The sequence below is a fragment of the Mus caroli genome, chromosome 13 (genome assembly GCF_900094665.2).
Source record: "Mus caroli chromosome 13, CAROLI_EIJ_v1.1, whole genome shotgun sequence".
NCBI lineage: Eukaryota > Metazoa > Chordata > Mammalia > Rodentia > Muridae > Mus > Mus caroli.
In genome coordinates, this window is record NC_034582.1 from 46676931 (window position 1) to 46690407 (window position 13477).

The 13477-nt window shown below is 46.0% G+C and overlaps 1 protein-coding gene across 2 annotated transcripts in view; it reads right to left on the bottom strand.

Annotated features, from left to right (window-relative positions):
• Window positions 1-13477, bottom strand: part of Shc3 (SHC adaptor protein 3) — a 143147-nt gene that overhangs the window by 30906 nt on the left and 98764 nt on the right. For both annotated transcript variants that reach the window (XM_029468657.1, XM_021180505.2), the window contains 3 exons: window positions 12694-12747; window positions 6454-6505; window positions 1508-1634 (listed from right to left, as the gene is read on the bottom strand). In XM_029468657.1, coding sequence (XP_029324517.1) covers window positions 1508-1634; window positions 6454-6505; window positions 12694-12747 — 233 coding nt within the window. The remainder of the gene's footprint in view (window positions 1-1507; window positions 1635-6453; window positions 6506-12693; window positions 12748-13477) is intronic.

Genomic DNA, 13477 nt, shown 5'->3' on the forward strand with positions numbered 1-13477 from the left:
CTTGTCATGATGAAAGGACTTCCAAAATGTGACCCAAAATAGATCCCTCTTGCCTTAGGGTGATTTTTCCCCCCAACGTATCTGGGATGGCTAATCTTGGTTGTCAGCTTGACTACATCTGGAATTAACTAAAACCCAAATGACTGGGCACAACTGTGAGGGATTTTTTTTTCTTAATTAAATCTTTTAAATCGAGAAGACCCACTTCTAATCCTAATCTCTGAGATGGGAAAAAATCTATCTTTCATCTTGGCCATACCTTCTGCTGGCCGTCTATAGAAAGGACATAGAAGAAGACTGGCTTGCTCTTTGCCTGTTTGCTTTCACTCTCATTAGCAAGCCCATCTTTCACTGGCATTAGAGTCTACTTCTTTGGGGTTCTGGCATAGACTAAAGACCAGCTGAGACATCCAGCATCAAAGACTGAACAACTACTGGATTCTTGGACCTTCTGTTGGTATAAATCACTCATTGTATAAGTTTTATTTCTCTAGAGAACCCTGACTAATATTGTTTCTGAATATGGGGGGGGGGAGAAAGCAACAAGACAATTTCCCAAATGGGAAACAGCAGGGCCATTAGCTTAATAATTCTACTCTAATGCAAACACACAGGAATATTGAAAGATGGCTATCCCAAAGATTGACTACAACTTCATAGTAGCTCTGTTCGTATGAGCCAAAAGAAGGAAACAGTTCAAATGCTCACAAAGGGTGTATTTCAGTTAACAAGTTCACTATCCGGCTGGAGAGATGGCTCAGCAGTTAAGAGTATTGACTGTTCTGAAGGTCCTGAGTTCAAATCCCAGCAACCATATGGTGGCTCACAACCTTCTGTAATAAGATCTTACTCCCTCTTCTGGAGTGTCTGAAGACAGCTATAGTGTATTTATATATAATAAATAAATCTTTTAAAATAAACAAATTTACTGTCTATCATGGAAGGAAATCAAAGAGGAATTTGAAGAAAAACCATGGTGGAATGATTCTTAATGGCTCATATTTAGCTAGACTTCTTGTATAGCCCAGGACCACCTGCCCAGGGAATGGTGCTGCCCACAGTGGGCTGGCCCACTGCATCAATAAGCACGGCACTCCCTGACAGGCAGATCCATAGCCAATCTGATCTATGTAATCCCTCAAATGAGACTCCTTCTGCCAGGTGACTCTAGGCTATGTCTGTTGACATTTATGGCTAACCAGGACAGTGCGATTCCAAAACACAAATGATTCATTCAGTGTGACAAAAAAATATTACAGTGACTTTTTGGTAACCTTGATACTGTCTCTATAGCTTCAAGAAAATGTTTCCTGCCTATCCCAAGCCATATGTGAGCTTCCATCTGTCAGCTTCCTGTGTTTCTACTGAGCACCAGCCAGGTGTCTGTGAGCCTGGGAAACACAGTGAAGATCTGGGTCTGCCCAGAGTGTGGTGCTGAGAGCTGGCTTTAGAGGAAAGTTTACAGACCCTAGATATGTCCCGGAGAAAGACAGGCCCTGCTACTCACCGGTCCTGGAGAGCAGGAACCTTGGAAGGGCACTGCAAATACTGTTTGAACCGGAGTTCAAAGGCTTGTCCGATGGAGCCAATGACATCTTGGGCTAGCCCGTCACAGCATTCCAGAATGTGGCAAGCTTGGAGAAAAGAGGACATGAGCTCGTTAGAGATGATGCCAGGGCTCTCTGGACCCCTTGACACAAAGCCCCATCTCAGGTGCAGGAAAAAAAAGAGCCACCTGCCTCCTGCCTGGTATGGATCCTGTTATGTCTCTACCAACCCGAAGTCTTATCTCTGGGACATCCCATAGGGATGATGATGGACACATGAATTTCTTAGAGGGCTTTTCTGTTAAAGTAAAGCTTTTATTTTTACTATTTAAAACTTATTTGTTTTCATTTTGTGCACATGAGTGCTTCACCATTATGTATGTCTGTGCTTCCCGTGCACAAACTTCCTGAAGAGGCTAGAAAGAGGGCAGAAGATTCCCTCGGAACTGGAGTTACAGGCATTTGTGAGACATTCTATGGGGGTTAGAAACCCAACCTGGGTCCTTTGCAAGAGCAACATGTAGTTTTAACCACTGAGTCACCTCTTCAGCCCCTAGATGGCTCTGACACTCCCAGAATCTATCACCCAGTGGTTCTGACCTCCCTAGAGAAGCAAGCAGTGTTTTAAAAGAAACCTTAATGCACTCTGGATCTTGGACACAGTGTGTGTTCCTAAAGCCCAGGAACCTTAGCCATAGATTTAAACTGGTTCCCACGAGATGAATATTGATCTATTCAATGGATTTAGAGAAAGTTGTCCTTGACTTAGTGATAGCGAAACATTGACAAGGAAGTCTGACTGGAAACACTAAGCCATACAACGTAGGGACGCAGAGGAGATGGCTCCATTTTAACAAAAACACCCCAACAAAAGTGAGAGGAGAAAGGGTTCCTGGGGCTACAGTTCCAGGTTACAGTCTATCATGGTGGGGAGTCAAGGTAGCAGAAGCTTGAAGTTTGAAGGTGAATTACTCTGACTTGATCACTGTACACTGTATACACTGAAACCTCACTCTGCACCTCATAAATGAATACAAGTAGGTGTCAATTAAGATCAAACAGGAACAGAGGGCTAGGTGCTTGCCATGAGGACCTGAGTTCAGAAACCACATTTAAAGCTGTGTGCAGCCATGCATATCTGGAAGTCCAGTGCTGGTGAGGCAAGACATGTAGAAAAAAATCTCTTGTGTACTGTATGGCTACACCACCTGTCAATTTTTAAAAAGTCTATGGCCTAGAGGAAAGGGTAGTAGAATAGAAGGCGAGACACCCAGTAGGCAGAAAGGATTCTGGGATAGAGCAATGTGGGGAGAGTTGCGTGCGGCCATGGAGGAGGATAGATGTATGGGAGCTGAGTGGACATAACCAGCCTCGTGGCAGAACTTAGATTAGATTAAACTTAGATTTAGAACTTAGATTTAGATTTAAACTTAGATTTTAGAACTTAGATTAGAATAAATGGGATATTAACTTAGGATGTAATCGGGGAACCAACCAAAGCTTATGACCAAGGTGTTTGCAAATATATTTTGAATCTCAGAGTTGTTATTTCTGGGATCAATGGTGTGGGAAGGAAAACACAACACAGCAGAGACAGGGGATGAACCCTGAGCGCTGGCTATCTAATTTAGTCAAATAAATGAGCTTGTGGTTCAGGGGGAGATCCTGTCTCAAAAATAAACGAGGAACAGATGACAGAGAAAGATACCCAAACACTATGTCTAGACACACACACACACACACTGGGGGAGAAATAAGATTTTAAAATGAGAGAAAATCATGCACTAGACACTATTCTGCAAGGCAAGACTGTCTAGATTTCCCCAACAGCACTGTCTGTCCATCTTAGAGGAAGGCTTGGTGAAAGGACCAAGCACAGATGGAGAAAAACCTGGCCCCTTGACTCTGAAAGGTGAAGATGGGACAGAGATGGCTGGATTGCAAAACACCAAAGAAGCTAGGTCATTATACCATCCAAAGTGAAGTACTTGGAGACCAGACACTTTGGGGGCATACACTCCACCCAAGCACTCAGTCTTGCTATATGTCAGAGTCACACAAAGTACCTATGGGTGTGCTCGGGGTGGGGGGGAGTGTGTTCATCTTCATGTGTGCATGTGTATGTGGAGACCACAGGACAACCTCAGGTGCCATTCATTCCTTAGTGGACACTCACATTGTTTGATAAGAGAGGGTCTCTCATTGGCCTGAAACTTACCAACTAGGCTGGCCGGCCACCAAGTGGTCCTCCTGTCTCCACCTTTCAGGCTGGTTTCGGGAAATGGTCTCAACTTCTTACACCTGTGCAGCAAGCACTTGGCCAACTGAGCTCTTTCCCCAGACCCCCAAGCACTGTCTAAACACTTTGCTGTCTGGATCCCACTCTCTCAGACCTGAGCGCTGAGATTTTTCTTATAAGGACCGTATGTCACTCTCAAGTGTAGCTCACTTTGAGGACCACGGACCTACTAAAGAAGTCTGAAAAAAATAGAATTGCCTAAATCTCTTGCAAAAACTTTGTAGCAAATCAAAAACAAAGAACAAACTCTAGCTGCTTCTAATTCAGATAGAGTTCTGTGGGGACAGTGCCTGATACCTTCACTCCTCCATGCCCACCCTGACTGGGGGGGGGAGGTGCTAAAAAGTTAAAGAGGCTGGCTTATACTGTGGGTTAAATTATATCCTCTGAAAGAAAAAAGGTGTGCCAAAAATCCTAACCCCAGAGGCTGTCCTTACTTGGAAACTGTGCAATTTCAGATGTAACTAGTTAAAACAAGGTAACAGTGGGATAAAAGGAGCCCTGAGCCACCATGAAGTCTCATCTCCGTAGACATCCTTCAGTATTCACAGAAACAGAGAGTCTGTAAGGATGGATTTCAGTGGCATGCCTGCAAGCCAAGGGACCGTGGAGATCACCAGTAACTACTAGAAGCCAGAAGCAGGCAGGAGGGATTTCTCCTCTAGAACCTAGAGGGAGTCCACATGGCCCTGCTTATACTATGATCTGGGTATCCATTCTCCATAATTGTGAGGCAACACGTCCTTGTTGATTTAAACACCTTCATTTCTGTTTGCTACCTTGGACACTGACATGCAGCCTCTGAGCCTGCAGCAGTGACTTTTGCTCAAGTGCTCCGAGCAGCAGTCCTGACTGTCCCAGGTATAACCCTGCTCGCCTCGGATCAACACTGGCTGTGTGCAGCCACCAGAGAAGACAGGCAGGTATTCATGCTAACAAAGCATCCCAGGGCCACAACAGCCCCTTCTCTTCTCTCCCCAGACCTGTCTTATTTTTTTTTAAAGAAAAGTCAGAGTGGCTGCTTAATTGGTAAAGCACTTGCCTTAAAAGCACAAGGGCCTGAGTTTGATTCCTCAGACTAAGGCTTTAAACAAAACAAAACAAAACAAAACAAAAAAACCAAAAACAAAATAAAAAACCAGGTGTCATGGGGCAAGCTTGCAATCTCAGCCCTGGGGAGGGAGAAGGTGGCTAACCCATGGCCCCATTGGCCAACTAGCCTAGCCTACTTGGAGAATTCCGGACCAGTGAGACTCTGCCTCAAAAAATAAGGTAGAAACTATCTAAGGAATGAAATCCAATGTGGTCCTCTGGTCTCTACATACACATTCACACATGTGCACCTGTGCACACGCACACACACACACACACACATACACACACTCATACATGTGCATCTGTATATACACACACACAATCACACTACTGTCTAATTGTCCCAGCTCTGTTCAGGAAAACCAGGTACAGTTCTAGACTAGGAACCTGTGCTATGTTATCTACAAGAACCCTCTTCTCTTCCTGTCACCCTAAGGAAGACTCTTGATGAAGCTTCAGCTTACATGGGGAAGAACAGGAAGAAGAAAGCCAGACCCTCCAGACTCCCTGTAACATCTTGTCTCTTCAACTCCAAAACATCGACGATGGGATGTCAGTTCTGTGCTCTTGCACCCAGAGCTGGCTGGCAGTGCAAACGTTTACAGCCAACTCAGAAGCAGTTTGCAAGGACATAGTCGGCATATTTACTGTCTACTCCCTTGCTCTGCAAGAGCCTCTGGTCACAGGTTACACAGTTACTGTCTATCATTGTGATAAAACACCTGACGAGAACAACTCAAGGCAGGCAGGACTTATTTGGGCCCACAGTTTGGGGGTACAGTCCATCACAATGGGGAAGCCATGGTGTCCTGAGCCTGAGGCAGCTGTAACATTGCATAGACAGCCAGGACACAGAGATTGGTGACAGCTGGCACTTAGCCAGCTTTCTCCTTTTTATTTACTTCAGGACTCCAGCCCATGAAGGATGCCACTCCTAGTTAGGCTGGGCCTTCCCACTTCAATTGATCCAATCTAGAATCTCCCTCACCTCACAAACAGAACAGAGGTCCATCTACTAGGTGGTTCTAGTGTTGTCAATCTGACAATATTAGCCATTACATGAGGTTTCGTTTGCTGAAGCCCCTGAAACACAGGGAGAGCTCCCATCCTATCCTATGTTAATATGCCCTTATAGGCTGTCTTGAACATATATCCAAGATACAGGTTTGGGAGGAGGGTGGCAAAGCAGTCAGGAGCACACACGGGCAGTTGTCATGTTTCCCAGGCATAACCGAGGCTGCCATTAGAGCACAGGGTGAGAGAGGCACCATGTGAGCCAGGTAAATCAAAGCATAGCCATCCTGACACAGGTGTGCATGCAGCGCTCAGCATCCAGTAGGTGCTCTCTCAGCCAGGTGATAAGCTACTCTTGAAGGCCTCAATTAGCCTGAATCGTGGCACGTGGCACGTGCTCATTTGCTAAAGGAGCTGAGGTAATTAGGAACATCTGGTTCGCAGTATTAAGCCTGGCTTCCCACGAGTGAGTGATTAAATGGGTCGGGCATTGCTCACCTCTGCGATTGACAGGGTCCTTAGCGACATAGGCAACATAGTCCGTTGTGTCCTGTGGAAGGAAAAAAAAAGAGCCTTTTGGATCACTTATCACAGCAAAAGGTAGGGCCAGAGGGATGCAGAGCCCTGCATGCTGAGAATCCATTCATCCATCACACAGCCCAGAATCAGTTGGAAGGGAAGATCATGGACCAGCACTTTCCGAGTGTGGGAGGGCCCTGAGCCTCCTCAGCACTGGGGAGAAGGAAGGGAAGGAGAGAGAGAGGGAAGGGTCAAATACTGCTTACAAAATTGGTCCAAAATAGACATGGTTTGAATCAAGTCCTCACATTTGGATGTGGTTCGAAATCCTCAGAGATCTGAGTGCAGATCTCTGGGCATAGTTTGAGGAACCACGACCAGCTGTTACACAGCTCCCCTTGGGGCGCACACTCAGCGCAGCCAGGGCAACAAGCACCTGACCTCCCCGTGTTAGCTCTCCTCAAAGACTTTCAGAACTGGTGCTCAAGTCCCATTGGTTCATCTGACTTAGGTAGTTTGGATTTGAGACCTAGCCACAAGGATTTTTTTTAATTTATTTATTATTATATGTAAGTACACTGTAATTGTCTTCAGACACACCAGAAGAGGGCATCAGATCTCATTATGGATGGTTGTGAGCTACCATGTGGTTGCTGGGATTTGAACTCGGGACCTTCAGAAGAGCAGTCAGTGCTCTTAACCGCTGAGCCATCTCGCCAGCCCCCACAAGGACCTTTTTAAAGCTCAATGTGCACCAAAGTCATGAAGCACCGCCATCAGGGATGTGTATATGAGCCGTCCTCCGATTTGAGTTCCTGTGAGAATCCCCTGAAGGTTTAAGACAGATAGTTGGGCTGTACCCCAGTTTCCCATTGGAGTTCCAAATGGGGTTGCTGAGAAATTCCAGTAGCTGTGGGGTTGGAGACATACTTTAAGAACTAATTGTTGGGAAAAAATACTAGGGTAGGTGTTTAAAGACAGGATATTCATCATAGGTGAGATACAGAAATAACCTACTTGTCCTTCAGCAGAGGAGGGAACAGAAAAAGTGTGATGTAGCTACACAGTGGAGTACTATACAGCTCTAAAGAATGAAGTTATTTCATTTCCGGGAAAACGGATGAAATCGGGAGTCAGTCTATTAAGTGAAGTGAGTAAGAGTCAGAAGGAAAGATAGGGAAGTAGAAACAGGCTGCCAGGAAAAGGAGGGTTGGGAGGAGAGCAAACCTGTGGGTATGATCAAAGTATGTCATATATACACATGAAACTCACATGTCATGCACACACATGAAATAGTCACAATAAAGCTCATTACATTAAACAATAGTGAGTGCCAATTTAAAACATTGTAACTGTCAAACAAACAAACAACAAAACACCACTGGTTTCCTGTAGAAGTCTCACCCCTTGGTGTGAAATGAGTTTAGCCTTCTGAGGCCCTGATGATCAGCAGAGGCAGCCTGCATACACTCACTTCTGAGCAAGTAGCCAGGGACCTGGCCATTTTCTTAATCCTTTTAAAAGTAGTATTATTTTTAGTATTTTTAAATGTGTGTGTGTGTGTGTTGGGCAGGGGAAAGGGGATATGTACACGTGAATGCTTGTGCCTATGGAGGACAGAGATGCTGGGTCCCTGGAACTGGAGTTATAGGCTGTTATGAGCCACCCTATGTGTGTACTAGGAACCAAACTTGGGTCCTATGAGAAAGCAGTAAGTGCCCTTAACCACTGAGCCATCTCTCAAGTCCTGTTTTCCTAATTCTTAAAGCCAGAGAGACTTCTCTGCAACGTTGATATTTTTTGAACGTTCAGAACAACAAACCAAAAAAGCCTTAAGGTTTCTGGGGTGGCTTGGTCCTCAAGAGCTGTTCAGGTTGAGGTGTTGTACGGTCACAGTGCGATTACAACCAAGCACAAGGCTCTGCGCTCCACTCCCGGTTCCTCCCTCTGCCAACCAAACAGAAGCTCTTCTCTGTCCACTTCTGTTGCTGTGCCCAACACCCTGACTTAAAAGCAACTTAGGGAAGAAAGGGTTTCTACAGCTCACATGTTCAGGTTACAGCTTCTTAACGTGAGGAAGTCAAGGCTGGACCTTAAAGCTTCGCGTTCATAGTCAACAGCACAGAGGAAATTCAGTGTGTAGTTCCTTGCATGCTTCCTTCTGCTCTGTGATGGTCAGGAACCCTGCCTGAGGACTGCTGCCCACCACGGCAGTCTGACTCTTCCTACCCCACAGCTGAAGCTCGCTTCCCAAGTGATTGTAAGTGGGGTCAAATTGACGGCTAAAACCCCACCAGCACACACGTGCACCACCCCGCAGAGGGCAACTTGAAAGGTCAGCCTGTTTTTTAGTTACTTTCCAAATCTTATGCTCCGAAGGACTTCAAGTTCATCTACTGCCCCTAATGTCAGACTCGAAGTGGTTTGTGCTGGCTCGCCAGTACTGTTTCATCCGGGAGAAAATATCCTCTCCCCTCCAAACAGAGATCCAGAAGACCCTGCCAGGAGTGTGGAGGGGGAGGGATGGGTGGGCGTGGCACTCTCCAAGCCTTCAGAAAAATGGAGGCAGGAAGACTTGGCAGTGAAGGAAACAAAAGAAGCCTTGTCTCTGCAGCTCCTCTGAGTAGAGTACATTTCTTGGTCTTTCATATTTCACAAACTAGAGAAAGGACAGGAAGACGGTAAAAATGGCCTCTGTTCATGTCCATGGAGGGGCATCTTCTGAGGATTTAAAACTCTTGGCAAAAATATGTATTATAGTTTACGATTCTTTGCTCTCTTCCTGGCTCATGGGATGTGAGAGTCACAACTATCCAAGGACCCTCATGAACATCTTAGCCAGCAGACCAGAGTCCTGGAGCACACCCTGGGGTGTGCCTCGCGCCCTGTGTTTACCTTTCTGTGGTCTTTTAAAACAAGCTGAGAACCCAGGATCATCTATCCTTGAGTTAGCTTTGGGTGCAGTTACAGGGTCAGGATTAAGATTCGCAGCCAGCTTTCCCACGTGGTAGGATCTGGGATTTTTTTTCAAGAAGCAGAGAGCCGATGCTTTGGCCCTAATTGACCCAAATTGCTGTCACTTTTGTGCCTAAGGATGCTGTGGGCACTGGAGGCTGTATCTGAATAAGGGAAATTAGCAGAAGAATTGAATCACCTGGGTACCATGGTAGCAGAGCTACCATCCAGAAAGAAAAGGCTTGATGCCCTGGCAGGCAGCTCCTCGGAGAAGCATGGCAGGCAGGAGGGGTGCATGTAGTTACAACCAACTGTTTCTGTGGTACAATAACGGAACGGTGCACTATCAGCTTTCCGGTCTTCATTTGTATCTTCCAAATTTGATGGGGGTGCGGCTAGAGTTCAAGGAAAACATACTAACAGGAGGAGTCTTGTTGTTTGATTTTTGTACATAGCCAGAGCGCAAAATTAACTCCAGTCAGCTCTAGGGATTCATACAAGGAAGTCTTTTATTTTTAAGGGGGATGGTCACCTTCTCTAGTCTAAAGCACTACACTATGTCTGGAGAAGAAAGCTATAATATCCTTCTCTCAGATGGTCCATTGCCAAGCTAGGACATAGCTGTTCTGTCGCTGATCTTGATCCTTATCTGGCATTGTTCCCTAGTGTCTCAAGACTCAGAACAGTGTTCTTGGCCCCACAGTTCTACAGTGGGCACCCTAAATTCCAGAGAAGAGGCTGTGAGGATCTTCTTCTGTGGTGATTGCATCCCTGTGCTTAGTCCCCAAGACCTCTGAGACAGGTTGTGACATCCTCTTGGGGATCTTATGTATGCATGCAGGGAATAGGGTGCAGCAGTCTAAGGTGTCATTCTTCAGGCCTTTCAGACAAGGTCCGTTTGTTGCTGAAATCAGGAGTTCACCACTTAAGCCGGCTGGGATGCCCAGTCTCTGCCTCCCTGGTGCCTGGTTAGAAGTGAACTTCTTTTTGCTTGGGTCCTGGAGATGGAACCCACATCCTCCTGCTTACGTGGGAAGGGTTTCACTGAGCCGCCTTCCCAAGCCCTCCTGGTGATCTCTCAACACTAGACATTGGGGTCTGCTATCATCACCGCCTGTTTCTTTTTGGAGAAAGAAGGATTAGCAGTATTTTCAAGTCTCACTCAACTGTCATTTGTTATCTGTTTCCTCCTGGGTGGACCAATGAGGCACAAAGCAAAGCTGTCCACCTAGAAAGACAGTAAGGAGCCCAGCACAGTTTTGCTTTGTCTTTTAAGACAAGGCCTCATTCTCTAGCCCTGGCTAGTCTGAAGTGCACAATATTCCTGCCTCAACCCCTCTAGGCTGGGCTTACATATCTCATTACACCTGAACCACAACCATTTTTCGGTGAGGAAAAAAAATCTCAGAAAATGTACGCTACTATAGATCACTTCAAATGTCACCAGATGTTGTCAGTCCTTTTATTTTTTTTTTTAAATACAAGTCTCACTATGTAGATGAGGCTAGCCACTGGCCTGAATTTCAAAGCAGTCCTGTGCTCCTGATGCTGAGATTAAAGGCATGCCTGACCACACACAGCTAGACATTCATTATTCTCCTTTTTGTTTCTAGAAGAAATCATGGGGGGGGGGATGAAAAGGTTTTGAAAAATAAAGCTTTTTAACAAAAGATGATGCATTTGGTCTCCCAAGTTCTCAGAATGTGTACCTCTGCTCCTACCACTGCTAAGCATTGCTTTCACAAAATTTCCAGGAAGGGGAGCTGTTTATGCAAATGAGAACTAATACTGCAAACCTCTATGAGCCAGAGATGAAGGGATGCGGGTGAAGGTCTTGGTCTGGGTGTGGGACTCAGGCTAAGGGAGCATAGGTCACAAGCACACAGGGCTCTGCTGTGCTTGGGGTCTAAACGGTTCCTCCAGAGCTGCTCCTGTGAGGCAGGCATGCTTCCAGCTGGTGGAGCCCATCCCTGGCAAGCAATTGGATCATGAGGGCTCTGATCTAAACCATGGACCGATCCCTGGGTAAACTGACGGTGTGCTGGTTAATTTTAACCGTCAAACTTGATACAACCTAGAGCCACCCGAGTAGAGAGTCTCAATTAAGAAAGCATCTAGACCAGGTTGGCCTATGGGAATGTCTGTGTGGGGTTGTCTTGATTGCTGATTAGTACAGGTGGTGTCAGCTCCTTCGCTTTGGCTGCTAAAGTGTACAGCAGCCTTTCATTGGTGGTACGATTCCCGGGTTTTGGAAGCTAGACTGTGTACGAATAGAGAGGGCTTTTTAATTTTTTCCTTCCTAACTGCTGAAAACTTTACCCAGAACCAAAAGTTAATCTGAGAGCATTAAAAAAAAAAGAGAGAGAGAGAGCCTGAGGCAGAGGAAGGCGGATTTCTGAGTTCAAGGCTAGCCTGGTCTACAAAGTGAGTTCCAGGACAGCCAGGGCTACACAGAGAAACCCTGTCTCGAAAAACCAAAAAAAAAAAAAAAAAAAAGAGCCTTTCTCCTACCACTGCTGGAAAGAGCCAGGCCTATGTCCTTCCTCCTCTTTGTTTCTTGCTCTCCTTTGTATTATCTGTCTGCCTTTGAGGTGGTTTGAGGGATGTAGCACAGAGACAACCAAGGAAGGCAGGCATGGCAGGATGGGTCAGGCATACTGGAGCTATTGCTACCTCTCAAGGAGGCCACACTTCCAGATCTCCTGACCCACCTTGTGACTGAAAACAGTAGACCGTGCTCACAGGTTACCCTGCTCCTACCACCAAATAACAACTAAAGTGACAGCCAAGGGATAGCTTGATGGTGGAGTGACAGCTAAGCACTGCTGACCTCAACTCAGGCTCTAATACAGAAAAAGGAAAGGGAGGGGGAAGGAAGTGGGAGGGGGGGGTCTTCTAGAACCGAGAGGGATAAGCAGCTGGGGTCACAGCTTCAGAATTTATGACTACTCGCAAAGTTTTACTGATGAATATTTTGTCTTACAAAACATCGTTTTCTTCAAAAGAATTTCCCCAGATAGGTATAAAACTTGTTTTTCTGGGGGCAGCACAATTGTTCCCAAGCATGTATCATAACGGAGTTCTACCCAGAAGTTTTACTGATGCTAAAACAGCTGGACTGGTATTAGGATAGTTCACTGGGGTTTCATTAAAATAAGCATTAAACACTTTTGTGTCACGGCGTGAAGGGCACATCTCTGGAAGAGAGGTTTCTTCTTAGAAAGTCCCAGCAAGAGCAAGAGAAACAAACCAAAGGCCACTTACCGGGTCTCCCCCTGAGGCGAAAGAGATAGACCGCATGTGATGGTTCGCTATGATCTGTCAGGAGAAAAAAAGGGAGACTCGCTGTTAGCGCCTTGCCACATCCTGCAGGGCCTGCTGGTATTGGCGAGCAACACGGGTAACAAGATTTCCTGAAAACTGCCCCCAAAGGAAATGACAACCGAAAAGCCCAGAGACAGTAGCTCACCTGCCCTCACATGCACAGCCTGAGGGCTGACATCTCCCTGGTTGACCAGAATGCTTCCTTAAGCCTCCCAGCAGCTGAGTGAGAACTGTGGGAAGCCCATTTTACAGGCACAGAACACAAGGCCAGAGAGGCCAAAGGGCTCGTTCAAAGTAAAAAGTATAATAACTCCAGGTCTGGGAAATCAAGGCTCCAACCTGAGGCCAGGACTTTGCCCAGAAGAAAAACATAGGCCTGGAGAGATGGCTCAGGTGATAAAGCACTTATTTTACAAGTAGAGGGACCTGAGTTCAATTCCCAAAACCCACCACACAAGTAGGGGAGACTTCATGATAAAAGTCTTGGAAAGATCAAGAATTCAAGGCCCATACCTAAACATAATAAAAGCAATCTACAGCAGACCAGTAGCCAACATCAAAGTAAATGGAGAGAAGCAATCCCACTAAAATCAGGGGCTAGACAAGGCTACCCACTTTCTCCCTACCTATTCAATACAGTACTTGAAGTCCTAGCCAGAGCAATTCGACAACAAAAGGAGGTCAAGGGGATACAAATTGGAAAGGAAGAAGTCAAAATATCACT